Genomic DNA, 27,814 nt, shown 5'->3' with positions numbered 1-27,814 from the left:
ATATACGTATACATATTAGTTCATAAAACAAACAAAAAAGAAGATTTTTTGATGTTTTTATTTGTTTAAAAATCACCAATTATGAATTAAAAAGTTGGAGCAGATTTTTATATGAAATAAATACAACAGAAGCAAAATATGACGAAATTTAAGCAAGAAGCCTCTACCGATCAAACAACACATTCACCCAAATACCCACGTGTTTCTTATTCAGCAATTTTGCACCCGAAGTGTCTTTGCACAGAACTGCCGCGCATCGTATCAAACCGAGGAACGGGTCCGGATTTGGGCGACTGAACATGTTTTGGGGCCTTTGTGCCTGATTCTCCACTCTCCACAGCTCAAGAGCTTCCCCGCGTTCTGCTCAGACCCTGGACCCTTTGTCGATACCCACTGCCGATCCCATCGCTCGCTCCTCCACATCCCGATATTTCTGGTCTGTCTCCCCATGGCTCCACGCCCACTCTGCAGACAGCTGACGGCCCGCCACGGATAATGTGAGCGGCAGCTGGCTGGATTTTGAAGACGGGATGGTACATTGGTGCGGTGGCATGGGTATCCGAGACGTTATCCGAGACGTTATCCGAGACGTTGGGTGTGAATTCAACATCGCCGTCGACATCGCCGTCGACCTCTTGACGTTTACAGCACCTATCGCAACCAACCAACCACGCCCAACGTCGCCATGTCCACCACCACCACAGCAACGCGGACAGGCCGGCCCACCGAGGGACCGTCGCCGAATCTTCTCCTGTCGGGCGTGCTGAGCGACTACGAGCTGCACCATTCGAGCGACAAGGATGCGAGCGACGACGCGGCACAGGCGGCTCCGGCCTCCATCCGCCGACACGCCGCGACGCCCGCCGACTGGGACACGGAGCACCGACGCGTGCCGGCATACCGCCCGATCAACACGGCGCGCGACCAGACGGAAGTGCGGGTGTACCTGAGCAGGGTCGAGCAGGTGTTTATCGGGACGATGTTTACGGGGGTGTATCTCAATTCGGTGAGTTGTTCCTTTTTTGCTGGCGAGGAACGACGCGTGCTAACATCTTGCAGGCCGCCTCCAAGGTCTGGCGGCAGACGCTGGGACGGGTGAACGGGGACATTTTCCGGTTTCGAATCGGCGGCGAGTTTTAGATGGGAGCATGTATGGGGGACTTATGGGACGATTTATGGGTCCAAGGGACGACGACAAGAAGTAAGAAGTACATACATTATGGAATGGCAGGATGAATTAAATCTACACGATCGCCTACACACTCCACTCCCTTGCGGCCACGAGCTGGCCCGTGCAGTCGCCCCATCCCACGCCCGAGTCGGCGCCACCCGCAACGGCCGTCATCCGCACGACGTCGCCGTCCTGCAGAAACGCGCGTGTCGATCCGTCGCCGAGGGCGACCGGCTGCGTGCCGCCCTCGGTCGATTCCAGCAGACAGCCGTGGTGGCCGGCCCCGGCCTCGCTCACCGTGCCCGTGGCCAGGAGGTCGCCCGTCCGCAGCGGCGCGCCCGCGCTGACAATGTGCGCGAGCATCTGGCGGAGGCTCCAGTAGAGGGACGCGACGCTGGCGCTGCCGACCGTCGTGCCCTGGACGGCGACCTGCATCTGGACGTCGTAGGTGGTGCGTGTCGCGTCGGCCAGCCACGGCTGCACTGTGGCGGTGGTGGTGATGGGAGCAGCCTGCACGACGTACGGCGCCAGCGCGTCGAGGGTGACGATCCACGGCGAGATGGTGGTGCCCGCGTTCTTGCCGTTGCACGGCCCCAGCGGCACCATCTCGAAGCCCTGGATGTCGCGCGCGCTCCAGTCGTTGAGCACGACAAAGCCAAAGATGTGCTGGTCGGCGTCCGCCGCCGTCGCCAGGCGCTGCCGCATGGGCAGGGGCCGCCCGACGACGGCGGCAAACTCCATCTCGTAGTCCATCTGGCGCGAGGGGCCGGCCACGACGGTGGGCGGGGTCGTCGAGCGGTCCCGGAACTGGCCCACGGGGCGCTCAATGGGCGTGCCCGAGACGACCACGGAGCTGGCGCGGCCCTGGTAGGCGATGGGGAAGTGGAAGAAGCCCGGCGGCGGCGTGCCGTCCTGGATGATGATGCGCCCCGCGTTCTGGACGTGCTCGAGACTGCACGAGAAGTCGGCAAAGTCGCTGACGTGCACGGGGAGGTGCAGCGTGACGGCCGAGATGTCTTCCACGCTGTTGTCCGGGAACCGAGACGGGCCGCCACCATCGCCGCCTTGTCGCCAGAGAGCGCGAACGCTGGTCCGCACGGCCGTGTGCACCGTCTGCGGCAGCGCAGCAAACGCGTTCAGCGTCGCCTCGGCAAACACGCCGCCCGGCAGACCGGCCACGCTGGCAAAGGTGCCGGCATGGGCCAGGTCGGCAAGAAAGACGACGGCGTTGCCAATGCGCGTGGCCGCTTGGTGCTGAGGATGGGCCGCCGACGAGGCAATGCCAAAGGGGATGTTGCGGTCCGAGAAGTGACCGGCGTAGTCGGGCGCTGCAGCCATTGTGCCGTGTGGTCAGGGGCTCTATTTACTCTACTTTGTAGACGAACGGTACGAGGGTTGGACGGTTTAACCATCAACACACACACATACATGTATATGCATGCTTTATATGACACTGCTTGCTGCAGGCTTCAGAATGTTTACGGGTCTCCGGATATACGTGTAGACCAGCTAAGACCAGCTAGACTGGGCGACTGGCTAATTGTCGGAGCAATAGCGGCGCTCGGGTTGGGTGGAGGCGCTTTTGGAGAGAGGGGAGGGGGGAACAGTCGGGTCGCTGCAGAGACCGAGCCGGAGAGTCTGCGATTCTGCCGTGGAGCGAGAGCTAGTATCGCACTATCCGTGGTATAAGAGAGTTGCTCAATGCAAGCAAGAGTCGAGTACACGACAGAGCAACACATGCACTCGCCGCAATACCCCCATCTCTACCCGAATTCCAGCATCTCTTGTCACGTTCCCCCCTCGTCATGGCCCACCAAGGAAAGCTCCGCCTTCCCAAGCGGTTCATCACCACCCACAACGAGGCCGGCCAGGCGGTGCTGCTCAAAGACAAGGACATTTCCGAGGACGCGCCGTTTTACCAGCTGCCGCACGTCCCCGATGTCGGCTTCGCGCAGGCCTACGTGACGCGGGGCTTCCCCGTCGCGCTCGGCGCCCAGGACGCCGCCAATGCGAGCGTCCACGACACGGGCGCCGACCTGGCCGTCTACCGCGACTTTCTGCAGGACGCGCCGGGCCTGACCGTCTCGGGCGGCACCGTCCTGCGCTACGTCGACATGCCGCCCGGGTCGACGTCGGCGATGCACCGGACCGTCAGCCTCGACTACGGCGTGGTCCTGGAGGGCGACGTCGAGCTGATCCTGGACTCGGGCGAGACGCGCGTCATGCAGCGGGGCGACGTCTGCGTGCAGCGCGGGACCATGCACGCGTGGCGCAACCGCAGCGACACGGAATGGGGGCGCATGCTGTACGTGCTGCAGCCGTGTGCGCCGTTCCAGATTGGGGGGAAGGACGTGGCAGAGGACTATGGCATCTTGAAGGGGGCTCTCAAGGATTCGCAGTGACGTGGAGGATAGACTCACATACAATGAAATACATCACATCAATCAAAGCCAATGACATACATTTAAACAAGACACGCAAATCTATCTGCTCGTACTGACCACTACACAAACCACCGGACTTGTCTGTACCCGAAATACAACAAGAGACCCGTGCCCGTGGCGACACTCGACAACAGAAGAAGGCCGCCTACGAGGATGCCCTGCTCGAAAAAGCCGACGTAGGCCGCCTTGGCCGGCCGCTCAAACGGCACAAGAGCGGCCGCCGTTTTGGCCTGCAGTTCCTGGAGCGGGCGCGCGGTGCCGCCCAGCAGGATGCTGTCTACCAATGGACGCGTCTTGGGCACGGCGATGAACTGGGGCTTGGGCAGGCTAAAGTGGGCCGTCGTGTAGCGGCCGGTCCACGGGGGCGACAGACTGTGGCCGGACGGGGCGACGGGGCCGACTGGATGGTGATGGTGAGCGGATGGACGAAACGAGCAAACAAAAGAAAGGGGGTACTCTGATGGCATCATACCTAGCAAGGTCGCCGGAAACTGGTTGACAACGACGAGGTCGGCATTCACAAACTGGCCCATGTACTTGGCCGCCGGGGCCGACGCCGTAAAGACAAACGCCGCCGACAGGGGGCGGTCGCCCAGGCGGTTGGCCAGGTCGATGGCGTCGTCGACGCTGGTGACGGCCACGACGGCCAGCAGGGGCTCGCCAATCTTGGCGTCGAGGGCGGCCGACGCGCGGTCCTCGATGCTGGTGACGGTGCCGTTGGCGCCCTGCGCGATGATGCGCGCGGCGGCGTCGTGTTTCAGGCGGGACAGGAGGCTGTCACTGCGCTGGTTTCCGTTTGCCGCCTTTGCCGCCTCTGCCGCCTTCGTCACCTTCGCCTTTGTCGTCTCGGTCTTGATCTCGCCCGCCGCGGTGCCGCCCTCGGCCGTGAACTGCGCGGCCGCCTGCGCCGCGGCCGCCAAAAAGTCCGTCTTGGCCCACTCGCTCACCAGCACAACGTCCGGCGCATACGGCGCGCGGCCGCCAAACGAGAACCGGGCGCGGACGAGCGCCGTCGCGGCGGCGGCAATGTCGGCATCGCGCTCGACGATGGCGACGACGCGGCTGGCATGGGACACGACCGGCGGCAGCGACGTGGGGGAGCTGATTGTTGCTGCTGTACTGGTTGTCGATGTCGATGTCGATGTCGATGTCGATGTCGATGTCGATGTCGACGTCTGCAGAACACGCACGTGGCGGTGGCCCAGGGCGGCGTCGGTCGGGGCGGCCGCGGCCGTCGTGCGGGCCCAAAAGATGTCGGCGTCGAGGGCGGCCGCGAGCGTCTGCAGCAACAGGCGCGGCGTCTGCAGCAGCGTCTGCGGCGTGTGCACCACGACACAGTTGCCCGCGGCCAGCGCCGGCGCCACGGCCGAGAGAAGACTAAACACGTACGTGTGGTTGTTGCTGCTGTTGTTTTCCGCCGTCTCGACGACGACGACGCCCACGGGCACGCGGCTCTGCGGCGCGTCCTGTCCGCGGGCGACGGCATACTCGTCCTGGAGCGCCTGCACCGGGTCGACGCCGGCAAACTGGTCCGCGACGCACTGCAGCGCCAGGCTGTACTCGACCGCCACCTCCGCCGCCCGCACGCCCGCGCTCTCGCCGTCGGCCAGCATCGCCGCCTGCAGGCGCTCGCCGTCCTTGACCAGCGCGGCGTGCAGCTTGGCCAGCTGCGTCTTGCGGAAGACGGGGTTGTGTGCCTGGCCGTCGATGGCGGCCGTGCGGACGCGGCGGAGGGCGGCGCTGGTCGACGCGTCTGTGTCGGACATGTTGTCGGCTGGGGCTGTGTCGGCTGGGGCAGTGTCGCTTGGGTTTGTGTCGGTTGTGTCTGCGATGTCGTCGTCCATTGTGGAATCTCTCCTTTGTCGCGTCAATATAGCTGCGGGCGGCACAAAAACATCGACCGTCTGTGGACCACCACCCCGAGTCAGTGCAATCACTGTGTTTGGCCACTTCTGACCCGCACGCCTGGCCCGGGTATTGTGTGCTATGCTGGGTCTCTTGGGTTCGCCAGGTTTGCTCCGAGGAGCGTCTCCCCGAGCGTCTTTGGGCAGCTCCTCCACATCCCGATCGGCACCAACAACCGTCGTGTAAGTCGGGCAGTCGGCGCTAACTACGCCCGTCGTTAATTTGGCGTCGACCTTTTTCCGTTGTCAGCACAGAATTCGCAGTTGGAAGTGACTGGATAAGCAATTCTGTTTGCAAATTTGACTGATTTCATTTTGAAAAGATGTATTGTCTATGTATGTGCCAAGAACATGTTTCAACTATCTACAAAACAGGCCAGAGAGGCATCAAACTGCTCATGTCTTAACACCAACCAGCCTCACTCTCACTCCTTCGCCGGAATCACGGGCAGGGTCACGTAGTTTGAAAACCCGGGACCAAAGTGGATGTGGTTGGTGCCCTGGAACACGTCGGGCGACCGGTCCGAGGGGTCGTTGTGCAGGAAAATGCCGGACCCCTGCGTGTCGCCCGAGCTGACCTCCAGCACGAGCCGCCCGCCCTGCTCCACCACGACGTTGGTCGGCCACACCTCGACGTCGACCGCGTAGGGCTCGCCCTGGATGACGGGCTGCACGTCGCGCGACGTGTAGTTGCGGTGCGGGAGGTACGCCCGGTGGCGCCGGTTCTGCGCGTCGACGGCCCGCAGCGACACGCGCAGCCAGCCCTTGGTGAGCGGCACGGGGTCGCCGGCGGTGCCCGTGTAGAAGATTTCGCGTCCGTCGGGGCCGAGGTGCCGCAGCGTGACAAACAGGTCAATGTCGCTGGGCGTCGGGCCGGCCGGGTCGGGGCTGACGGACACGTGCAGGTGCGCGACGACGTGGCCGGTGATCTCCGTCTCCGCGGCAAACGGCGTCGTCGTGAACTGCAGCAGCTGCGGGTCGTCCATCGTGCCCAGCGCGCGGTACGACAGCTTGCGCAGGCCAGACGCCGTGGCCGTCGTGGACAGCGTCTGCTCCGGGGTCAAAAAGACTTGGTGTACTGCGTGCGCGCCGGCGGCCACTCCGTCTCCTCGCGGCGCGCGTACGCCCGCTCGGCCGCGGCGTCGTTGAACCCGACGTCGCCCTTGCGCAGCACCAGACTCACGGGCGCCACCGTCCTGCCGTCCGCCGTCGGCCCCGTCCAGCCGTCGCGGTCCTCGCCCTTGAGGAACGCGTCCAGGAAGCTGCGCTGCACCTCGACCTCCTCGTCGTAGTAGAAGGGCAGGTCGTGGCGGCCGGTGATCATGCGCAGGAACTTGTGCCGCGCGCCCGCCTGCACGTAGCCCTCGACGTTGCCGCGCAGGTGCAGCAGAATGCCGCCCCAGTTGCCCACGGACAGCAGCGGCACCTGGATGTCGGCCATGTCGTACTCCTTGGACGCGTAGTACGCGTCGTCGCGGAACCGGTGCGCCGCGTTGTCGAGCGTCTGGTCGCGGCGGTTGGCCGCCAGCTCGTCCTCCGACAGGTCGCCCTCCAGCGTGTCCGGCCCCCAGTTGCGCGCCTGCCGCCCCGGCCGCCCGTACTGGTTCGTAATCACCTGCCGGTTCCACCAGAACTGGATGAAGGCGCTGGCCAAGATGCCGCCGTGCCGGCACCGGTCGCGGTAGTAGTCCGACATGCCCTCCCACGGCACGATCGCGGCCAGGCCCTTGGGCTGGCGCGCCGCCACGCGCCACTGGCTGCCCGCGTAGTACGAGATGCCCAGCAGGCCCACCTTGCCCGTCGACCACGGCTGCGCCGCCGCCCACTCCACCACGTCCACAAACGCCTCGCTCGTGCCCCGCGACATCGTGTCCAGCACCCCCGGCGACTGCCCCAGCCCCCGCTCGTCCGCGCGCACCACGGCGTACCCGTGCCCCGTCCAGAACCCCGGGTCCGGCGTCTCCCATGCCGCGTGCGCCGACTTGTGCGCCGGGTTGACCTCGGCAAACGACTTGGCGTGGAAGTCGCTGTACGCAATGTCTTTGCCGTAGGGGCCGTACGTCACGAGGACGGGCACCGGCGTGTCGGACGACGTCCTGGGCCGGTACACGTTGCACCGCACGAGGCCGGCGTCGTTTTTCAGCGTCACCGTCGCATTCTGCTCGAAGATGTACGGAAACGACGTGGCGTCGACCGTGTGCAGGTCTTTGATTTCGTTTGGCATGGTGAGCGAGGTGGCGAGGATACGAGGATACGAGGATACGATGATAGTGGCAGCCGAGTTCCTTCTGATAGCTTGGTAGACGTTGCAGGACGTTCCCCTCCTTCTCCTCTTTAAACTTAAATCGCAGTCCTACAACGTCGTGCAACTCTATATATGCACGGGATAATTTCTCCCGTCCTCGTTTGTACCCGCAATCAATAAGTCAGGGTCTAGCGTCACGTCTTTGACAATGACGAAACAAAACGTGGTTGCTGTTCCCCTCAATTCCGCTCTGGTGGAGCCGAAGCCGTCGGCCCCGTCTTCACCAAATGAGGCACCCCAAAGCCCCGACTCTCCGACCTCACAGTAGCGTTGCCCCTCACGTCTCGACCCCCGCTGTATATTGTCTTGCTTTTAATGTTCGCATAGGTGGCCAGCCGCTCTGTCGGGCATGTGAAGCAAGACGGTATCGCGAGAAAGATCGACACAAAAAGACGACAAAATTAAACAACATCACAAGCCCACGCCGTCGCACGCCACGTCCCGTCACACAATGTCGGACGACACCGCCCCCCTCCACGTCGTCATTGTCGGCGCCGGCATTGGCGGTCTGACCGCTGCTGTCGGGCTGCGCGCCGAGGGCCACCGCGTCACGCTGCTGGAGCGCTCCCAGCTCGCCCAGGAGACCGGCGCCGCCATCCACCTGGCGCCCAACTGCCATGGGCTCCTCAAGCGATTCGGGATCCAGCCGACGTCCTTTGGCGCCAACCCACTGGAGGGCATCGCCGAGTACGATGGTGCGGGCAACCTCAAAATGGACATCAACTTGCGCGGCGCCGGCGGCATGTGGCAGCACCCGTGGGTCCTGAGCCACCGCGTCAGCCTGCACAACGAGCTGAAGCGCGTGGCCACGGCCGAGGCGGGCGACGGCCCGCCGGCGGTGCTCAAGGTCGGCAGTCGGGTCGTGTCGGTGGACCCCGAGACGGCCACGGTGACGCTCGAGGACGGCACGACGGTGAGTGGCGACTTGGTCCTGGGCGCCGACGGCGTGTCGTCCGTCACGCGCAGCTGCATCGGCGGCGACGCCATCAAGCCCTTTCCGTCGGGCGGCAGTGCGTTCCGCTTTCTCGTGCCCCGCCAAAAGGTGCTCGACAACCCGTCGACGGCGCATTTGGGCGCCCGGCCGGCGCGCGACGGCTACATGACCATGTGGTACGGCCGCGACCGCCGCCTCGTCATGTATCCGTGCGTCAACAACACGGTGCTCAACTTTGTCGGCCTCCATCCGTCCGCCCTGACGTCGTCGACCGACGGCGAAAACAAAAGCAAGAGCACCTGGAGCGGCGAGGGCAGCAAGACCGCCCTGCTCGACGTCTACAAGGAGTTTGGCCCCGCCGTCCAGGACCTGCTGTCGCTCGTCGACAGCGCCGACCTGAAGCTGTGGACGCTCCTGGACATGGACCAGCTGCCGTCCTGGACCACGGGCAAGCTGGCCCTCCTCGGCGACGCCGCCCATCCGTTCTTGCCGCACCAGGGCCAGGGCGGCGGCATGGCCGTCGAGGACGCGGCGTCGCTCGTGGCCCTGCTGCGCGCCGGCACCCCGCGCAGCGAGCTGCCGGGGCGCCTGGCCCTCTACCAGGACATCCGCATGTACCGCGCCCACAAGGTCCAGGCCGACACCCGCCAGGCCGGGGCCGACATTGTCGACGGCCAGACGCCCCTCTTCAACGTCCAGGAGTTCAATTTCTACAACTTTGCCTACGACGAGTGGCACAACACCTCCCACCGCCTCCGCCAGTGGCTGTGGGCCCGCCACGGCCCTGCATACCGTCGCCAGCCGTCCGTCTTTGGGCCCGCGCCCGGCCCGCGCCAGGACGCCCTCGGCCGCCCAGTCGACGCCCCCCAGGCCACGTTTCGGACGACCAGCATCCGCTTCAAGACCTCGGCGACGTACCTCCAGACCCTCTTCCCGACCCCCGCGTTCAAATTTGCCCGCCCCGGCACCGTCGTCGAGGCCACGTTCAAGTGCAACGAGCTCGACCGTCTGCCCTGGCTGGGCGGCGGGGGGTACCGTTTCGCCGGCCTCTGGGTCCACGGCGTGCAGTACACCACGACCAAGGACGGCGCCACGCTCTTTGGCTCCTACCTGCCCGTCCTCTTTGAAGACCTCGCCGATCCCATTCTCAGCGGCCGTGACGAGCTCGGCATGCCCAAGCTGTTTGCCAGCATCGACGTCGAGACAAAGGACGCCGCCACGGACATTCGTCTGCGCTGGCGCGGCACCGAGTTTGTGCGCATGACCGTGGACCATCTCGAATCCGTTCCTGCGCCCACGCCTGCTGAAGTTGCCGCAGCAGCCGCTGCCGCCACGGCCCCCGTCTCGCCGTTTGCCCCCAAGCCGGCGCCCGACGACGGCGACTTCTTCTACCGCTACGTGCCCGCCGTCGGCCAGCCGGGCACCGCGGACGCCGAGTACCCCGTCTTCCTCCCGCACAAAGACAGCACCACCGAGCGGGTGGTGGAGGCCACGCAGGCCACGCAGCAGGCGTCCCTCACCTTCCAGGCGGGCAGCCGCACATCGCTTCCGACGCTGCACCACATTGCTGCCGCCTTGGCCGAGATTCCCGTCTATGGCATCGTCAAGGCCACCGTCCAGGAAGGCCACGGGGTCGACAACTTTGCCCACGCCCAGCGGATTGAGTAGGGTATGGGGCCAGAGACATACAGCTAGAAAGTACTCCCTGAAAATTGACTATTTGTTGAGCGAAAGCGTGTACACAATACGTAACCGGCCATGCTGTGATGACCAAGATCCCCTTCTTCACAATGTCACGTGTTCGTATGGTCTCGTATGGCCTTGTGCGGGCGCAAGCGGCCCGTCTACGCGGCTCTGTCCGCCCCGATTTTTATGTCGGTGCCTAGAGTCACGTGCTGCAGATATTGCAGAATATGTTTCTAATAAAAGCACGCGACAGCGGGGCCAATGGGTAAGACCAGCCCCTGCTCCCCCCACTGTTTTGGGGCGCCATGTCTGGCCACGGACGATCCAGAGCGGCCCATTGGTTCAGCTTGTTGCTTCTCCGCCCCCCTATTGAGCACCGCGGAGTTTCATTTCGACGCCGCCGTCCGACTCCCTAGGCACTCCCATTGAAGTCATTGAAGCCATTGACGGCTTGGATCCGCATCGCGACCGTATCCATCGGCCAACGGACCTGCGTACTGACCATCTCCTCGACCGCGGGTTTTGCAAACAGTCGACTGGCAATTCGTCACGCGACAGGACACGCGACAGCACACGCGACAGCTCTCACGCGACACGGCGACGTTCCCCGTCGTCCGTCATCCATCATCCGTCGCCCGTCTCCCGCTGGACTGCCATCCCGTCGTCCTGTCCCGGTTCGGCGACAATGCTGTATCCCACGTCTCTCGTACGGTCCAGGCGCTCGCGAGTCGCTCTCCTTGTCGCGGCCTGCTGGCTCGTCTGGCTCTGGCACTACCACGGGACCATCGCCGCCACCGCTGCCTCGGACCATGACGCAAGCACGCTGGCCGCCGATTTCCCCCTGGCGTGGAAGCACATCCACATGTTCAACGGCACAGGCGGCGCGTGGTACATTCCCGAGGCGTGGACGACCGACATTGACGGGCGGTACCAGCAGCCCCACACGATTCTCGAGGCCGCCACCTATGCCACGGCGGCCGCGTCGGGCAGCCTCGCGCGGCGCATGGACTTTGCCCAGATCCCGCTGATTGTCCACCAGACGTGGATGACGGCGAACATCGACGGCTGGACGCCCATGGTGGTGCGCTGTGTCGAGCGGTGGCTGACGTATGCCGTGGGCCAGACGCCAGCGGTGGACGAGGGCCGGCCCTCGGACAACCAGGACGGCCCGCCGATGGCGTACTTTTTCTGGGACGACGCGGGCATCGACACGTTCATGCGCACCTACGAGCCGGACTTTGTCGACGCCTTTTACGCCTTCTTCTCGCCCGTCGAGCGGGCCGACATCTTTCGCGTCTTGGTCTGCAAGTGGTTTGGCGGGATTGTATGTTCACCTCGCCCCCTTCCTCTTCCTGGCTACATGATGTATTGCTGCTAACCCCACCTCAGTATGGTGATGTTGACACCGAGCCGTTGCGGCACCCGGCAAAGTGGATCCACCAAGCCGACCTGGCGGCGTGGACCGACCCGGAAACGGGCGCCACGTTTGGGCTCAACACGACCGTCCAGGCCGCGGAAAATGAAAGTGAAAATGAAAGCGACCGCGACCATGCCGCCGACCAAGACCGCCCCGTCACGCTCCTGGTGGGCCTCGAAGCCGACGTCGATCCGGCGTCCGACGCCTACTGGCGCATGGGCTACACCTACCCGGTCCAGCTCACCCAGTGGGCCCTCGCGGCCGCGCCCCAACACCCGGCCCTCGCCCACTTCATCGACCTCGTGCGGGCGCTCGCCGCAGGCGGCCCGAACCCCGTCGGCACGACCGTCGTCGACGACCCCCTCCTCTGGACGGGCCCGCCCGCCATCACGGCCGCCATCAGCGCGTGGCTGCAGGAGCACTTTGGCCTGCGCTGGAACGCCGTCACCGGTCTCCACGACAACGGCAAGGCGAAGCTTGTCAGCGACGTCCTCGTCCTGCCCATCACCGGCTTCAGCCCCGGCCGCGGACGCTACGGCAACATGGGCTCGAAACCCGTGTCCGACGCCGACGCGCGGCTCTTCCACCACGCCCAGGGCTCCTGGCGCAAGTTTGACGTCAACGACCAGCTCGGCAAGCTGTGCCGCACACTGTTTGGCCTCTGTCGACCAGAGTCCATACCTTTATGAACGCCGCCGGGACGGCTGTGATTTTTTTTGCTTTGGTCTTTAAGTAGCACACGATATTCAATTTCAATTCTGGCGGTTTTACCACACACTTGATTGCTGCCGATGTGTGTCTCGGGTCTCCGAGCTCCATCCACACTTGTAAAGACCCCGTCACTTGCGCGCAGCAGATATTAATGAGGGTTTCACAGACAATAGAGAGACCAAAACATGCGTTAATTTGACTCCAGGAAACGAAAACAAGGTGCGACAGGGCAGTGCCGTGGTTAGCTGAAATGGCCAAACGAATGGCACAGATTGAGGGCGTTGATGTTGACAGTGCATATTCTGCATCTCAGGAAAGCTCTTTTCCCTCGGTACGTTCTTTTGTTCTTCAACACGATGATACGCAAAAGAGCGACATATGGAGACCCAGTTATATTTCTTATTCCTAGAAATGATTGTAAAGGTTTTGCTCAATATTGTAGGCGAAATGTGTGATTGTATTGACTTTCTTTTCAAGGAAAATTGGTATTTATTGCGAAACACGCCCAGTACAAGTACGGAGAGTCTCTTTGTATATGTAGGATATGTTTCATCAATAGGACCGAGATAAGGAGCCATATAGGCCCAATCGAAACAAAATGAATATTTACAATCCGAAATGGTGACTTTGCAGATCTTCTTGCACCAGTTTGAAGGTCAGTGTGTTACGTAATCAATTATCACGTAAGCCATTTAAAGGTGAACCGGTTCATTCAGGACTAGTGTCTGTTTCACCTGCCTCCAGCCGCTGCCAGAGTAGTCCTCGCTCTCTCTACCCCCTTCTCCCGTCCTCCCTGTTTCTGCACTCAAGTCCCTGTGTTGATCTATCTATCCCGCAAACAGAGTTCATTTGCTGTCTTTCCTCTCTCTTTTTTCTGCGTCTATCTCCCACCCCTTCCCCCCATTTATATATCTACTCGAACAGCAACGAACGACGACGATAACGCGCGTTGCCGCACCACAGTCTACTATGCCGGCACCAAGGAAATACAACATATTGTGGGATGTATACCATGGCAAAGGTATCAGCATAGGCCGTGATGGCGTCGTTTGTCATGGGCCGCCTGGCATGGTAGTCAAAGTACCGATCCGCTATAAAGACGACACATCGACAAGTGGCTACCGTGAAACGGATTCCGCTCCCTATTTTGAACACGAGAGGGCCATGGTTGCGTTGATTCAGAAGGAAACGAGGCAACCACACCCCAACATTATCCAGAGTGTGTTGTCGACTAGCGACGGTTTCTTCCTTCCTCTGATGAAAGGGAGTCTGCACGACGTGCTGGACCGCAATGAGCTCATCCCGGACGACGACGCCGCACGCTGGCTGGTTCAGATCGCATCGGCCACTGCCTGGCTGGAGGCCATGGACCATTTCCACGGCGACCTCCGGCCGCCAAACATCCTGTTGGATGCGGACAGCCATGTGAAGCTATGCGATTTCGGCAACATGGCGGCGCGGGGAACCAAAAACTACGGTGCCACCTTGCCCTACTACAAGCTGTACCCCGCGAAGGCGGGTCCGGCGAGTGAGCAGTACGCCATTGGCTCGATCATGTACGCTGTGTTTTCCGGGAAGGAATTGCTCCACGATGTGGACGACTACCAGACCAAGGAGAAGATGCTCAAAGACGGCCAGCTCCCACCAGTCGATCACCTTCGGGCCGAGCATGTGATGCGTGACTGCTGGGAGGCTCGCTACGACACGCTGGAGCAAGTGCACCGCACGCTGCTCGTTGAGTTGGGCCTGGGGTTGGACTATGCGAATCCCGCCGTCTGTCTCACTCCAGAAGAGTGTACTACCAAGGCCGGCGAGTGTGAGGCATGGGGGATGGAGCGACGTGCGTGGCTCGAGGACTGCAGAAAACGCCTCGCGGGAAATAATACGCCAGATACAGAAACGTCTTGATTGTATGGGCTGCTATAGCTATGTATATCCATCGATATCCATCGACAACCATGTCCATCACCATTCACTTTTCATCCTCGTCGCCAGCGGCGGCGAGACAGTCCGGGCAAAGTTTCCGCGTCGTAGTCCGGCCAAAGTACACGTCTTTGACATCGTCGCAGACCTTTCCCGTTCTGTCTGCCTCCTCACACGTTTTCAGTCGAGGATTCTCTTCGATTTTGTGCCAGCATTTGCCAGAAACCACGGTGGTGATCAAATATTCGCACATTTTGTTTGGCTTTTGGTGAGTGATTTTGCTATCACAGTATGAACGAACATGAGAGAGGTAATCTTACAATGTAGGTCGAAGTGAACGATGTTGGTGATTGTGAAAGCGCTTTCAAAATGTCTTCAAAGTTTTTGGAATGTTGGACGAAAGGGAAGTGGGCGGTGCTGGACGACGGAACTTCAGACTCGCAAACGCTGCGGACGAGGGGTAATTTATCTGCACGACGCAGGACGGCGGGGGAATGTATCAGGCAGTCAGGATGTTGGCCCCCACGGGGCATCATGAACTGGCTAGGCAACCGTCACACACGTTCCGGTCAAAGATTGCGCGACCATGAGATTCAGCGGAGCAAGTGTCGCTGACAGCATGACCTGGGAGCAGGTCACGGAAAATGCGACGTGGGAATGAACCAATCAAGTGATTCCAACCAGACCTGTGCGCTCATTCACGCATGGCCCTACATTGCCGTGCCAAGTGTGTGATGAGAAGCTCACGTCTGTGAATATGACGAAGACTTGTTCTCCGAATAATTAGGGGACCAACTCAATATATTTTAACATACAATCCTGCTAGCCTGTGTCGTTTCAGGGTTGGTCGCGCAAGTCCACGATTTTCCTAGGAACGTACCCAGCGGATACGCCGCAAATCTCGTGAGTGACTGACTCTTGCAAGATTGTGTATACGTATCACTATGTGGACCTGCCGGCTGTTACCTAGTTGCATCAACTCTCCACTGCTAGGGCGCATTCTTTTGGCTAGTAGGTTATGGCATAGATAAGTGCCACAGGGTCAATGAGCTGTTGCCGGCGCAAAGAACGAACGCGGGATTAAGAATACAGTTTTATCTTACGTTCACGAGTCGCAATCACACTGATACGATGTGAAAAAAAAACTAAATAAATAAATAAAAATAAAAAAATTGCACGTGGACAAGGAAAGGAGCATGTTTTATTGTTTATGCCGGGCTCAGAAAACAACATTGAAATTAAACCTTCCCCTATACTACGTGACTGAATATTTCAGAATTAATTCTCCTCTTGGTATCCCTCATTCACTTTAGATGCAGCCAGACCTTGGAATGCCGTGGACAAAAAGAGCAGCATAACCTATCATGACAATTGTGCGAGGCAGTTAACCTTACGACCGTGATCAACCACAAAGCCCTACTCTGACTAAAAAATTCTCAAAATTATCCCCAGCATGCCTTCCAAGCCCAGACGTGCTTGTGCGGACAAAGATGACCTGGTTTGGGAAGAACTGGACGAACGCATCGATGACTGGCTGGCCACGGTCAAAACCTGAGATGTTTATCGTTCGGTAGCGAACTTTATTTTGAAGTTCAAGCCAGGGAACGCCGTGGAGATGCACCGAGCATTCAAGGGTGGCTACAATGTTGTCTACCGTCTTGAATACGGTGACGGGACTTCTGTTATTATGAGAATTCCGATCAAAGGTATCGTCCCTGAATCCATGCCTTTGAATACTTTTGAATCCCCCGAATACCATTACGCCAAAAACCCCCGTCAACCCCAGACGTAGTGCCCGATGCATTCAAGAAAAGGTGCGGAACGAGGTCGCCGTTATGCGATACGTCGCGGCCAAAACAAGCATTCCGGTGCCGCACGTCTATCATTACGGTATCGCAGACGAGAATCCCGTCGGCCTCGGGCCGTTTATCATTATGGACTACATTGACCACTACGAAACCCTCTCGGTGTACTGCGAGACCCAGACCGGCCGGTGGAGAAGCATCCCGTCCTCAACCCAAACATTGAAGAGCGTCGTCTCGCTTTGTTGTACAAACAGGTTGCAGACGTCCTTCTCCAGCTGGATACGCTGCGTTTTCCGAGGATTGGCTCCCTGGTCGAGGATGCTGCCACGGGCACAATTGACGTCAAAGGACGGCCCCTGCTGGCAGTCATCCGTACCGACGTTCCTGCCTGTGGTATATTGCCGTCGCCCGACACGACGTACACCGATCCTGACGCTTGGTTTGTGGCCCTTGCCGACGTTTCTGTCCGCTCTGGAGGAGGTCGAGAAACAGCAACAGCAACAGCAGCCGGCCTCTGCGGGCGAACCGCTGTCAAAGCGCATGAGGACAAGCTGGACCAGCAACGCGTGGATGCGCAACTACGCGGCCAGGCGATCGTGGGCGTTTGACACTTTATGGTGGAAACACGTTGACGACAGCCTGTGCGGGCCAAACGAGGACCAAGACCACAAAACACGGCTCGCCGAGATGCCGGCTGCGTTCGACGAGACACGCAAGTCACTGTATGGGACGAAGATGCAGCAGTCGCGCACCTCGCACAACATTTTGTCGTCTTTGCCAAGTCTCCCAGTTAAGCCAGGTGGCTATCATTTGTGATGTAATTTTGAACATCTCGTCATGTACCTGTACTAGTTTTTCTTTTCATTTTTTATTCATTTTTCTAGTTGGATTTTCCAATTCAGTCATCCTTCTTCTATTTCCCAATATGCGACTATTAATATTCCTTCACTATTGCATATCGCTGGATGGAAGCCAGGCAGCTTATGTGTGAATCGCCGGCCTACCATTTTACACTTCTCACCCGCTCGACAGCACGCAAAACGGCAAAGCTGCATGCAGCACTCCTCGAAGCTGCACGTATTGAGGATGAGCCAATCGTCTGTCCACAACGTGTCAAAATAACGCAGGATTGCATATGCAGCATTTCAAAGAAAACCCCGCAAATCCGTCCAGGTACAGATGCATTTTGTCTTTGGAGGTCCTTGAGAATGACAAATATGGTGCCACGCCACTCCAAATTCTTCTCCCTTGTAAGATACCCTGTCCAATTATCTGCCGATATGGGAGAGCATTTGTCGTCGTCCGTCGCGCGGCCGGCGACCCTTCGGCAACGAGCCGTCAACTGGCGCATTCCAGGCGAGCGAACACCCCTGGATGTTGCGGGACTGCACGTGTCGGACGAGTTTTTCCCGGCCTTGAACGACCCGCACCTGCTGCGCATCGCGCGCGCGCTGCTCGATGCCGAGTCCGGCATTCTGGCGGCGCGCATCCGGGCGTTCAACAAGACCAAAGCCGACCCAGATGCATCGACCGACGCCAAGCGGGCCACCTTGCACGATGCGGAAGCGGCCTACGCGAAGATGGAGCAAGTGCGCAGCGGCGCGCGGCGCGTCGGCACGCAGTACTTGAAGGGCCGACACATGCTGCACTTCTGGACCGACCAGTACAATGCATGGTCGCGCCGCCTGGCCGATGCAGAGCGGCGCGCCGGTGTTAAGATGGACGGGCACATCATGGACATGAATGCCCTCGGCGACGACATTGTCCAGGCCGCCGCGGCGTCCCCCGTGCAATTGGACGAGGAAGTGGAGCGGCTCCTCGAAGAGCGCTGGCTGCGGTTCGAGGTGTTTGCACAGATGGCGGGCGACGCGGTGCCGAAGCTGCATTTGGTTCCGACGTGGTGCGTATGAAATACGAAAGTTGGGTCGCATGCTCCGTGCACGTGTTGACGGCTCACTAGGGACGACATCAAGAAACAAATCAGTGCTGCGCAGGGTCTGAAACCACCAAAGGGGCTACGCGTGCGTGTTCTCTCTGTCTCTCTGTCCCTCTGCCCTCTGTCCTCTGTCCCTCTTTCTCGTCTTGCCCTCATATTAACGACAGCAGAGCCAAAGCACCCTCTTGTGGCTCATCATGGTCACAACCGTGTCCAACACGGTGACGTTTGCTCTCTCGTACAACTACTCGTCGCATACCCCGGGCGCATGGAACGAGGCCGACTTTTGGGCTCTCATCCAACAGGCCATCACCCAGCTGATCGGTCTCGCCATCACCATTTTCCCCTTGTTCAAGAACAAGCACCTTACCCGCTGGGCATGGCAGGCCCCGAGCGTTGTCGTGAGCTGCCTGACCATCGCGTCCATCCCCCTCTACCTCTACGCCCCGACGGAATGGAGCTCCTGTACCATGCTGGTGGGCGGAGCCATCCAGACGTTTCTGACGCTGCAGCTGGCGATTCTTGGCGTGGAACAATGAGTGGGCAGATTTAAGCATGTTGGTCAATTCGCTATATTCATTCGCAGTATTCATTCGCAGTATTCATTCGCAGTATTCATTCGCAGTATTCATTCGCTATTCATTCTCATCATACGCTCCGCCCCGTCATGAACGTCACCCAAGTGCCTTCGTATCTCGTAAATCTGCCATTTGTTAGCGTACTTTTCTTCTGCTCCACACCTGTCCAAGCCACAACGGCGAAATTACCGTCGTGTTGTCGTGTCGTCATTCCTGTTATGCCGTTGTTGTCCCTTTTTGTCCGCAATTAGGTTGATCCATTTAGGTTGATCCCGACAACGGAAGGCGAGTCTCGCCGGCGTGGCCCCAATGCGGCAGCCGTTGCATTCTGGACGCGAAATACGACACTAGCCTAGTCATGTTCTCCGCTCGACCAAAAGGTCCAAAAGAGACGCTCACACGCTCACACGCTCACACGGACCTCGCTGGGGCGGGACAAGTTCGACCAATACGACGCTGGCGTTCACATGGCGCCGCCATCCCCACACACGGCAGTCGGAAAAGGCAGGTCACAAAAGCGTATTTGGACAGCATCCATGGTTGTGCCTTGTGGTTTGCCTGCCACCGGGGCACACTCTGCGATGTAAGACGCAGGATGTAGGACCCAGAAGCAGAAGCCCAAGTCGGGTCCCGGGCACCTGGCTACCACCATCCAAAGTAAGCAGCTGCAAAGGACAGTCCCAATGCCCGGTTTTCGTTTTCGACCTTTGTGTCATTCTTGTTTTGCCGGCACATATTGTTTTGCATATATATCCATATTGCATCACGCCCCTCGAAATGAAAAGCCCATAGTTCCGTTGGCTGCTACTACCGGCGATCCCATTTATCCAAATTTCCACCCGTCTCCCGTCTCCCGTCCATCTACTTTGCACGCTTCGGCCCGGCCATGCATTTGTCCAATTTGTGCCTCCAGGCACGCAACCGGCTGCCGGCCGTGTTGCGCCTTTTGCTTCTTGCTGGCGTGGCCCAGGCCGCGGCCCTGGCCCTTCCCAGCGAAAACGAAATCGTCGAGCGGTCGCTGTGGAACTGCAACGCGCTCTTCTTCCGGCATGCGCTTCCGAGCAACGCGACGCTCGAGCGGGTCCAGGTGGTGCCGGCCGGCGGCACCTTTGGCGAGAACGCGACCAACATCCCATACCCCTACTGGCCGACCAATCTGCCGCAGCTGTGCGCCGTCATTGTCAACGTGACCAGCTCGCCGTCGTCCTCGTTCCGCTTTGGCCTGCTGCTGCCCACGGTCTGGAACAGCCGCTTCCTCGCCGTCGGCAACGGAGGCTATGCGGGCGGCATCAACTGGCTGTCAGCTGTGAGTTTTGCATGCAGGATGCCGTATCCAAGCTCCTTACGTAGTCGTGTCACATAACTAACCTCTCCGGGCCAGGGCTCCGGAACGCACTATGGCTTCGCGGTCGTGTCGACGGACACGGGCCACAGCTCCAACGTGCTCGACGGGACGTGGGCGCTCAACGCGCCCGAAAAGAAGGCCGACTGGGGCTGGCGCAGCATCCACGGCTCGGTGGAGCTGGGCAAGACGCTGACGGCCGCGTACTACGGCGGCAAGGTGCGCTACTCGTACTTTAGCGGCTGCTCGACGGGCGGCCGCCAGGGCATGAAGGAGGTGCAGATTGCGCCCGACAGCTTCGACGGCGCGCTCATCGGCTCGTCGGCGTGGGACTCGAACGTGCTCAACACGTACGTCACGCAGCTGGGCATCTACAACCTGCCCGTGGGCGCGCCCAACTACATTGCCTACACGCGGTTCCCCGTCGTCGCCGAGCAGGTCCGGGCGCAGTGCGACGGCGTCGACGGCGTGGTGGACGGCATCGTGAGCGCGCCCGAGCGCTGCCGCTTCGACTACGCCAAGATCCAGTGCGGCAGCCCCAGCGTCGTGCTCAACGCGTCGGCCTGCTTCACGGCGCCGCAGGTCCAGACCCTGAAAAACATCTACAGCGACTGGTACGACAACCGCACCGGCGCGTACCTGTACCCGGGCCTGCTCATGGGCTCCGAGGACATGTGGCTCGCCGGCACGCTGCTGGGCTACGCGGAGCCGTCGCCCTTTGGCATCGGCTTTGCGCAGGACTTTGTCTACGACGACCCCACCTGGCAGTGGCAGACGTTCAACGACAGCATCGTCGACACCGCCCGGCGCGTCAACCCGGGCAACGCCACGGCCGACCAGTACGACCTCTCGGCCTTCCGCCGGCGCGGCGGCAAGATGATTATGTACCACGGCCTCGCCGACGGGCTGGTGCCCACCAAGGGCTCCGAGCTGTACTACAACCGGACGCTGCAGACCATGGGCGGGGGCCATGCCAAGGACAGTGCCAGGGGTCATGGCAAGGGCAAGGCGAACGGCGTGGACGACTTCTTGCGCCTCTTCATGATCCCCGGCATGCAGCACTGCTACGCCACGGCGGTGGACGCGCCGTGGTACATCAACGGCGAGTTCCAGGCCGACCTCATGGGCACGGGCCTGTGGTCCGTGCCCGGCTTTGCCGACGCCAAGCACGACGCGCTGCTGGCCCTGATGGAGTGGACCGAGAGCGGACGCGCCCCCGACGAGATCATCGCCACCACCTGGAAGACGTCCACCAACCCCTTGTCGGGCGTCCTGCGCCAGCGGCCGCTCTGCCCGTACCCAAAGACGGCCGTGTGGAACAAGCGCTCGGACGTCAACAAGGCGAGCAGTTGGCATTGCTCGGATTAACGGCCGGGGATGGGGGCAGGTGGCGGGACTGAGGGCGGAGGGTAGAGGGCGGAGGGCGAAGGAATGAGGACTAGGCTTTCACAGAATTGGGTAGGCTAGGGATCGGGGATGGTATGGACAGGGGATTTGTGCATGCGTAATTCATTTCTCATTCGATACATTTAATACTGTAGTGACCGGAACAATATCCATCATACGCCATCAGGCTTTCGAGCATTATCGATTAGACGTGTCTTGTCCCGTAAGGAATTCGGCACATTTTCCACTTTGCCCCAACCTACGCCAAAGGATCGCCGGCGGCATCATGGTTGGTGGACGTATGATGGTCCCGATGTGGCCAACGTGGTGGCCAGCGACAAGTAAACAGGAAGGTTGCGAATAGTGGTAGCAAGAAATTCATGTTTATTTCAACTGCCAGGGGATACTGGTCCAAAACATACAGCCCAATAGAAGGTCCCTATGCAATCGTCTGTTGGAAGACATCACCTACAAAATCGCCGACCGTCCGCATGAGCAAATCAACGTCTTTGTTATCCTTGAATTGAAAAAATGTACAAGCGGCGTACAAGCTCACCATGGACCGCAGCCGATCTTTCGGATCCGGCGGGGTGTTGTCGTATATGTATCGTACGAGCCAAACAATTCGCCCGATGCTGTCGTGGTTCAGCAGAAAGTGCACGAGGATGCGGTGCAGCTTGCACAGAGCGAGCGTTTGCAACGGCGCAATGCCGTGGTAGTCTGCAAACAAATACACTTGGGCGTGAACGATGAAAACGTCAAAACCATCAATCCAACTCACAGCGTCATGATTGCAGAAACCACCAGGGCACTGCTCCGTGAACCACCTCGGAAGCAGCGGGGCAGCAACCGAATACGGTTCGTCGGCCACGGCCAGCTTCGGTGATTCTCCGTTCTTTTCCGGCGTTGGCCCCGGTGTTTCCCAGCCACCATCATCGTCTGCGGCCGCTTGCTGCTCATATTTGGGGAGAGCGTTCGTATACCATTCTGGGCCGTTGTAGTCTCCCGTGTAGGCAAACTGGGAGAAGTGCACAAACGTAGTCTCGTCGGTCCCGGACCATTCGACGCGGCACTCGGATGCTTCCAGCATGTGTCCGTTGACGAGCCTTCCGAGAGAACGCGACTGGGCGGCGACGAGGGCAAAATGTATGGTAAACTCTTTCCTGCCAGGGCCGACCGCAAACGTGAGAAGGGCGGACGAGACAATCTTGGTGTTGAGTAGTGTTAGCAGCCCACACGGTGCAGAGAAAGCTTTGCCGTCACTTGGGATCATGACTTGCGTAGAATAGGACACGGTCCCCATCGCGGCGGTACTTGATGTAGGCCGCTGGACGGGCCCGTCAAACTTGATCCTTGTGGTACACACAAACAACAAAATGACACCCTAGCAGCGGTGGACTCTGTCGGTAGGCGAGTGGGTTGTTGTGACAGCTTTGACTTGGCCACAAATAAATAGGCAGCTCATCGCCCCGCTGCCAGGAGGGCTTTCCTGTCATGAGAGGCGGTGCCGCTGGCATTCCCTTTTATTTCGCCACGTGTATTGTACTGTAAGGTATAGACCTCTTCGCAGCAGTACATTTCAGCCTACTTGTCAATCGCCGCATCTGGTATCCGAGCATTCATTGGCCACACGAGCTCGTTGGTGCCCGACGTACGAAAAGCCCACGACGATGGACGAATCACCGTGCCAAACGTACAGACGTCTCCTATGTGATGCCTGAACCACTCTACGGGTTCCTCGAATGGAAATATTGAGTCCTGATTCGACTGATGCACTCGTATGGTAGCGGGAGATTCAATGATTTCGCGGCGTCGCGTCGACGGGCGTCGTTGTGCAGCTTAGCCCTATGTACGCGTGTGTAGCGGAACAGCGGCAGGTTGAGACCGTCGAGCCAGACGATGGGCCCGCTGTTGTCGTCGCCGTGGTCGTGCGTGCCAGTGCCATGGGGGCATGACGACGACGTCGCCGCGCTGCAGCGGCATATTTTTGCCTTTGTCTACACTTTACGAGCAAGGGACGATATAGACTAGATAATGCAATAGACACACAGAGCACGAAGGGCGCTATCCAAGAGACACTTTGGCTGGTTGTATGGCTGTGCATGCAAACTATTCTGCGCAAGAATTAGCTGAAAATCATCCGACTTCCTGTGATCTCCCTCATTTCCTCCACGACAAGACAACAAACTGAACAAAATGAGCAAAACTGACAGTGACGACAAGAGCCAAACGAAAAAATTAATGAAAGACATTGTGACCGTTCAAATGTCCTCGGAGTTCCCGGAATTGTCCAAGCCCGTCAAATCAATATACTTGTACCACCCACCACACTACTATAGAGACGGGCCAGGAAGGGTGACTGCTGACGGCCGCATTGTTTGACGACTCTGCAAAAGCCACCAGATCAGGGGCCGAGGTCCGCAGGTGCTGAGGTCCGGTCAACAGGCCGAGCTTGTCCAGGATACGATGGCGACCGTGAATGGTCTTGTGGCCTCTGCTGTTGCGCTGGAAGTGCGTACGGATGCATTGGCGATACCGGTACGTTGCTACTGGATGTCGGTACGTAATTTGCAACCGTGGTAAATTGGTTGGCTGTCACAGAAGCGGCTTCCATCGAGGGCAGGGCGTAGGTGCTGGTGGACAGAGACTGTTCCTGTGGATGCTGATATACCACCGGCCAACGCCTCGTTGGCAACTGCTGGTATAGATGGTTGGCTGGCTCCTGCTGTTGTTGATGTTGATATAGCTGCGGCTGAGGCTGTTGGTGCTGTGGCTGCTGCTGCTGTTGCTGTGGCTGTTGCTGTGGCTGTTGCTGTGGCTGTTGCTGTGGCTGTTGCTGTGGCTGTTGTCTAATTGGCAGCTGCATCGTAGCGGGGAGGCGGAATTCATGCAGAGAATTTTGCATTCCTCCGTGTCGCCCGCGACCTTGTCGCCCTTCCCGGTTGAGACGCCGAGACGCATCGTCGCTAGGATGTTCCTCCCCGATCATTTCCACGGCCCGGAGGCCAAGCTCCTTGGCCCGAGTCTCTGTACTCGTCCCGTGCACGTCCCTGAGGTAGTTGAAAAAGTCCAGGTACGCTTCTGACACGCGCTGAAAATGTTCTACTTTGAGATGCACCCTGGCATTCTCCTGCGCCGTCAGGTCGAATTTTTTGTCCGATGGCTGAGCATCATACTCTGCAAGAGCTTGCGCCGTTTGGCACGCGTTCCGGATTTGCCGGCCGTTCCAACGGGCGGTGCTGTGTTTGCGCCAATGATTGCGAATGTGCTCCTCAATGGTGTCACTATCAATCTTGATTTGGCGTCCGGCAGCATGGTAGCGCTCGCGGATCATATTCAAGTTGATACGGCAGACTTTCACCGTAGGCAACTCCTCCAGTTGCGGATAGTGGAGTATCATGTGAATGCGGGACGCGAACGCCTCGTCGAGATCGCCGATGCGGTTCGTCGTTAGGAAGAGGATTCCAGTGTAGTATTCAAGGATACGAAGAAAAACTGCATAGTGTCCAAGTATTTGCTTTTGTTAGTGTCTCAATAAAAGAGCATACGGAATGCTGGACAGTGGACACGTGCACATACCGGCTACCAGCCCGTTCCGTGTAAAGTCATTGCGCCCGCGGGCCGCGAGAAACACGTCTGCCTCGTCAAGCAAAAGGATGGCATCCCACCGGCTGGCCAAGGCAAACGTGTTTTGCAACGAGCGCTCGACTTCTCTTGCAGCGGTCCCGAGGTCGCCTCGAACCGTCAGTCAGTGTCTCAACAGGACCAGGTGGCGGGAATCGCATCATGGGAAGCCATACCGCATGTTATTTGCATCAGAGGCTTGCTGAACGTTTCGGCCACACCCTCTGACCTTTGTTAGAAATTGTGGGGCAGTCTGAAGGAAAAAGGAACTCCGCGTGTCTTACCAGCGGTTGTCGTCTTTCCAACTCCTGGCGCTCCATGGAGAAGAATAACCAACCCCTTCCCTGCCGATCGAGTAAGCTTATGTTTGCAACGAAACGGAATATCTATTGTAGCGAAGTCGTACCTTTGCCTTTTACAATGTCCAATCTATTCTTTCTGTGCGTCTGGGATGCTTTGTTTCGGAAGTGCTGGGCCACGAGAGACAATACCATGCGTTTGTGTCCTCGAGGAAGAACAAGGTTTGAGAATGCCATGCTGCCGACGGCCTCGCCCATATCATCGTTATCGCTGTCATAATTATCACTGCCTGTGGCATCGCCGTCAGTGTTGCAATTATCCGTGGCAATGGCTCCTGCAGGTTCGAATCGCCTGTCAATGTTGCTAATGAGGTCTAGGTCCAATATTGCTGCGACGTGAAGGGTTAGCCTCCATTCTCTGGTTGTCCCTTTTCTGTCACGGCTCGTTTTTACACTGCTTACCCCAAGAACGGTCACGTAGCAAATAGCCGTAAACACGGTACGACATGATCATAAAGTCGATATCTGTGAGGAGACTGGGATCGGCTGTGATCTCGGCTACTGTGCGTGGATGTAGGGATACGGGTATTTGAGTTGTTGGATCCCTAGCACCGGCGCTGTTGTAAGTATCCCTCCCTTCAGCATTCAGGGTCCTTTCAATATAGGACTCTTTCGCCTTTCTCTCTGCAAAACCTTCATCCAGTACATTCTGATGAAAGCAGCACGAGGATCTGCAAGGGTGTTCAATGACGGCGTCGTCCGTGTCAGTCCCAACAACAGAAAAAAGGCTGGGTGGTTTGCCACGATTGAATACATAGCTCAAGGCCTCCTGCATGTCAATCATGACTTCGCCCTCGATCTCGCCTCGATAGTCCAACCTCCGGCCAGTGTAGTACGCGTGCTTGATGCCCATTGTATCCACAAACCGGCGGCCACGCTCAATCAGCCGTCGCTGGAAGGCCTCCGTCTCGCTACGGACGGCCGCCTCTGCGGCTTCGTTTCCATTGTTATCATCGGTCAGTCCAGCGAGAGTCTGTACCAGTTCCGGACCTCGAAAGTGACGTAGAGGAATTACTTCCATGGTGGAAATCTTTCTCTCACCGTTAAAGTTCTCGATAATGATTGTGCGAGAGAGAGGACCGATAGATGTGCCGTTGTAATCAACAGATACGCAGCTTATGACGGCATCCTGGCTATTACCAGATTGTTCCTCTTCATTAAACGCACTCAAAGAAATATTCTTCTTCCTCTGCTCGTATCCCCTGTGGGTTCCTGCGTGAACAAACACAACCTGGTAGGCTTGCTTGCCATTGGTGGACACGACCAAGTCGCCGGGTTTGTAAAGGTGCCAGATGTCGGAAAAGTACATCCTCTCGCAACGTGAGGACTGAAGCCAAGAAATGCGCTTGGCAATGTAGTCGTCCATGAAGCGAACAATGCATCCTGTGTGCTCCATTTCTGATTTGACCTGATCGTAGTCTAAAACAATTTGAGAAGCATTCGAATCAGGAAATCTAGAAGAAAAAGGTGGCGACGAAGGGGAAGCATAAGTTGACCAAGAAGGGGATACAGGCAGAGGAGGAACATGAGGAATGCCAGAAGACTCAAGAGACATATTCCGGGACGGGGCATTATTGGCGGGAACAGCGCTGTCTTGCCCTGTCCCTGGACTGAAGTTTTTCGTATTGGGTTCTTGTGGAGTAGGTCTCATACTGGATTCCAGTCTTATGAGCGCCTGGTGAGCTTGACGGATCGCGCCATTGTAGGATGTAAGGAAGCGATAAGGACGAAGCATGGTGAGTTTGAGGAAGCCAAACTCAGCGACTGATGTCATGTGTGAGCCAGAAATCCTCTTGAGAACGGTGATCAATTCCGTCGAGCAGATTCGAATACGCTCTGGTAGCTGTGTGTGACCGGTATAATTGACGGCGGTGTCACCGTCCGTTTCTCTCAATCCGTCTTTGTTTTTCAGGTGGTTTTGGGCACCATGGCGTAACGAGTGGTTCTCTACCGTCGGCTCTCCCTTTAAGATGTCAATGACAAATGGCGAATGGTCTTGGTCAGGCTTGAAAGACACGAACGCATCCCATTCTAAACATCGCAGGTCAGAAATGGGGCGTTCGTTTGGTGAGTGGTTCGAGGGGGATCCATATTCGTGACCATAGTAGGAGGGCCCAGGGCCGTGGTAGTCCTGTTCTAGCCTCCTTTTACCGAGGCTCGCCCCCTTGCTAATACAAGACGTGTATTCACCCCCATCTGAAGATGTGTCGCTGCCAGGGGATTTCCTAAAGAAGGTATAACGCTCGTCGACCGCGACCGCGTCGGTATCCATAACGGTGTTTTTGCAAA

General features: G+C 58.7%; 12 protein-coding genes across 12 annotated transcripts; 6 read left to right on the top strand and 6 right to left on the bottom strand.

Annotated features, from left to right (window-relative positions):
- Positions 1 to 685: 685 nt before the first annotated feature.
- SPBR_04498 (uncharacterized protein) lies at positions 686 to 1,140 on the top strand (the record flags this gene model as incomplete). The annotated part of the gene is made up of 2 exons (XM_040762781.1): positions 686 to 1,006; positions 1,060 to 1,140. 2 exons carry the CDS (start codon positions 686 to 688, stop codon positions 1,138 to 1,140), a joined length of 402 nt encoding a protein of 133 aa, XP_040621624.1.
- Positions 1,141 to 1,255: 115 nt separating this feature from the next.
- On the bottom strand, positions 1,256 to 2,509 carry SPBR_04282 (fumarylacetoacetase; the record flags this gene model as incomplete). Its single annotated transcript, XM_040762565.1, has 1 exon — positions 1,256 to 2,509. One exon carries the CDS (start codon positions 2,507 to 2,509, stop codon positions 1,256 to 1,258), a length of 1,254 nt encoding a protein of 417 aa, XP_040621623.1.
- Positions 2,510 to 2,958: 449 nt separating this feature from the next.
- SPBR_04104 (uncharacterized protein) lies at positions 2,959 to 5,459 on the bottom strand (the record flags this gene model as incomplete). The annotated part of the gene is made up of 3 exons (XM_040762387.1): positions 2,959 to 3,474; positions 3,765 to 4,015; positions 4,088 to 5,459. 3 exons carry the CDS (start codon positions 5,457 to 5,459, stop codon positions 2,959 to 2,961), a joined length of 2,139 nt encoding a protein of 712 aa, XP_040621622.1.
- A 1,120-nt stretch (positions 5,460 to 6,579) lies between these two features.
- Positions 6,580 to 7,743, bottom strand: SPBR_04301 (uncharacterized protein; the record flags this gene model as incomplete). The annotated part of the gene is made up of 1 exon (XM_040762584.1): positions 6,580 to 7,743. The coding sequence occupies one exon, from the start codon at positions 7,741 to 7,743 to the stop codon at positions 6,580 to 6,582; it is 1,164 nt and encodes a 387-aa protein (XP_040621621.1).
- Positions 7,744 to 8,003: 260 nt separating this feature from the next.
- On the bottom strand, positions 8,004 to 10,518 carry SPBR_04102 (uncharacterized protein; the record flags this gene model as incomplete). Its single annotated transcript, XM_040762385.1, has 3 exons — positions 8,004 to 8,164; positions 8,248 to 10,463; positions 10,502 to 10,518. 3 exons carry the CDS (start codon positions 10,516 to 10,518, stop codon positions 8,004 to 8,006), a joined length of 2,394 nt encoding a protein of 797 aa, XP_040621620.1.
- A 611-nt stretch (positions 10,519 to 11,129) lies between these two features.
- On the top strand, positions 11,130 to 12,550 carry SPBR_04247 (glycosyl transferase; the record flags this gene model as incomplete). Its single annotated transcript, XM_040762530.1, has 2 exons — positions 11,130 to 11,768; positions 11,834 to 12,550. 2 exons carry the CDS (start codon positions 11,130 to 11,132, stop codon positions 12,548 to 12,550), a joined length of 1,356 nt encoding a protein of 451 aa, XP_040621619.1.
- Positions 12,551 to 13,640: 1,090 nt separating this feature from the next.
- Positions 13,641 to 14,480, top strand: SPBR_04403 (uncharacterized protein; the record flags this gene model as incomplete). The annotated part of the gene is made up of 1 exon (XM_040762686.1): positions 13,641 to 14,480. The coding sequence occupies one exon, from the start codon at positions 13,641 to 13,643 to the stop codon at positions 14,478 to 14,480; it is 840 nt and encodes a 279-aa protein (XP_040621618.1).
- A 1,850-nt stretch (positions 14,481 to 16,330) lies between these two features.
- Positions 16,331 to 17,116, top strand: SPBR_09178 (uncharacterized protein; the record flags this gene model as incomplete). The annotated part of the gene is made up of 2 exons (XM_040767304.1): positions 16,331 to 16,488; positions 16,555 to 17,116. The coding sequence occupies 2 exons, from the start codon at positions 16,331 to 16,333 to the stop codon at positions 17,114 to 17,116; spliced, it is 720 nt and encodes a 239-aa protein (XP_040621617.1).
- Positions 17,117 to 17,580: 464 nt separating this feature from the next.
- Positions 17,581 to 18,775, top strand: SPBR_04294 (uncharacterized protein; the record flags this gene model as incomplete). Its single annotated transcript, XM_040762577.1, has 3 exons — positions 17,581 to 18,200; positions 18,261 to 18,321; positions 18,407 to 18,775. The coding sequence occupies 3 exons, from the start codon at positions 17,581 to 17,583 to the stop codon at positions 18,773 to 18,775; spliced, it is 1,050 nt and encodes a 349-aa protein (XP_040621616.1).
- Positions 18,776 to 19,700: 925 nt separating this feature from the next.
- Positions 19,701 to 21,524, top strand: SPBR_04163 (feruloyl esterase; the record flags this gene model as incomplete). The annotated part of the gene is made up of 2 exons (XM_040762446.1): positions 19,701 to 20,120; positions 20,196 to 21,524. 2 exons carry the CDS (start codon positions 19,701 to 19,703, stop codon positions 21,522 to 21,524), a joined length of 1,749 nt encoding a protein of 582 aa, XP_040621615.1.
- Positions 21,525 to 21,981: 457 nt separating this feature from the next.
- On the bottom strand, positions 21,982 to 22,845 carry SPBR_04392 (uncharacterized protein; the record flags this gene model as incomplete). The annotated part of the gene is made up of 1 exon (XM_040762675.1): positions 21,982 to 22,845. The coding sequence occupies one exon, from the start codon at positions 22,843 to 22,845 to the stop codon at positions 21,982 to 21,984; it is 864 nt and encodes a 287-aa protein (XP_040621614.1).
- Positions 22,846 to 23,946: 1,101 nt separating this feature from the next.
- Positions 23,947 to 26,546, bottom strand: SPBR_04097 (uncharacterized protein; the record flags this gene model as incomplete). The annotated part of the gene is made up of 6 exons (XM_040762381.1): positions 23,947 to 25,037; positions 25,122 to 25,277; positions 25,343 to 25,390; positions 25,573 to 25,854; positions 25,928 to 26,026; positions 26,270 to 26,546. The coding sequence occupies 6 exons, from the start codon at positions 26,544 to 26,546 to the stop codon at positions 23,947 to 23,949; spliced, it is 1,953 nt and encodes a 650-aa protein (XP_040621613.1).
- Positions 26,547 to 27,814: the final 1,268 nt, after the last annotated feature.

The sequence above is a fragment of the Sporothrix brasiliensis genome (genome assembly GCF_000820605.1).
Source record: "Sporothrix brasiliensis 5110 chromosome Unknown Cont16, whole genome shotgun sequence".
Taxonomy (NCBI): domain Eukaryota; kingdom Fungi; phylum Ascomycota; class Sordariomycetes; order Ophiostomatales; family Ophiostomataceae; genus Sporothrix; species Sporothrix brasiliensis.
Note: the sequence above shows the minus strand (reverse complement) of the source record. Positions and strands in the feature narration are given on the sequence as shown.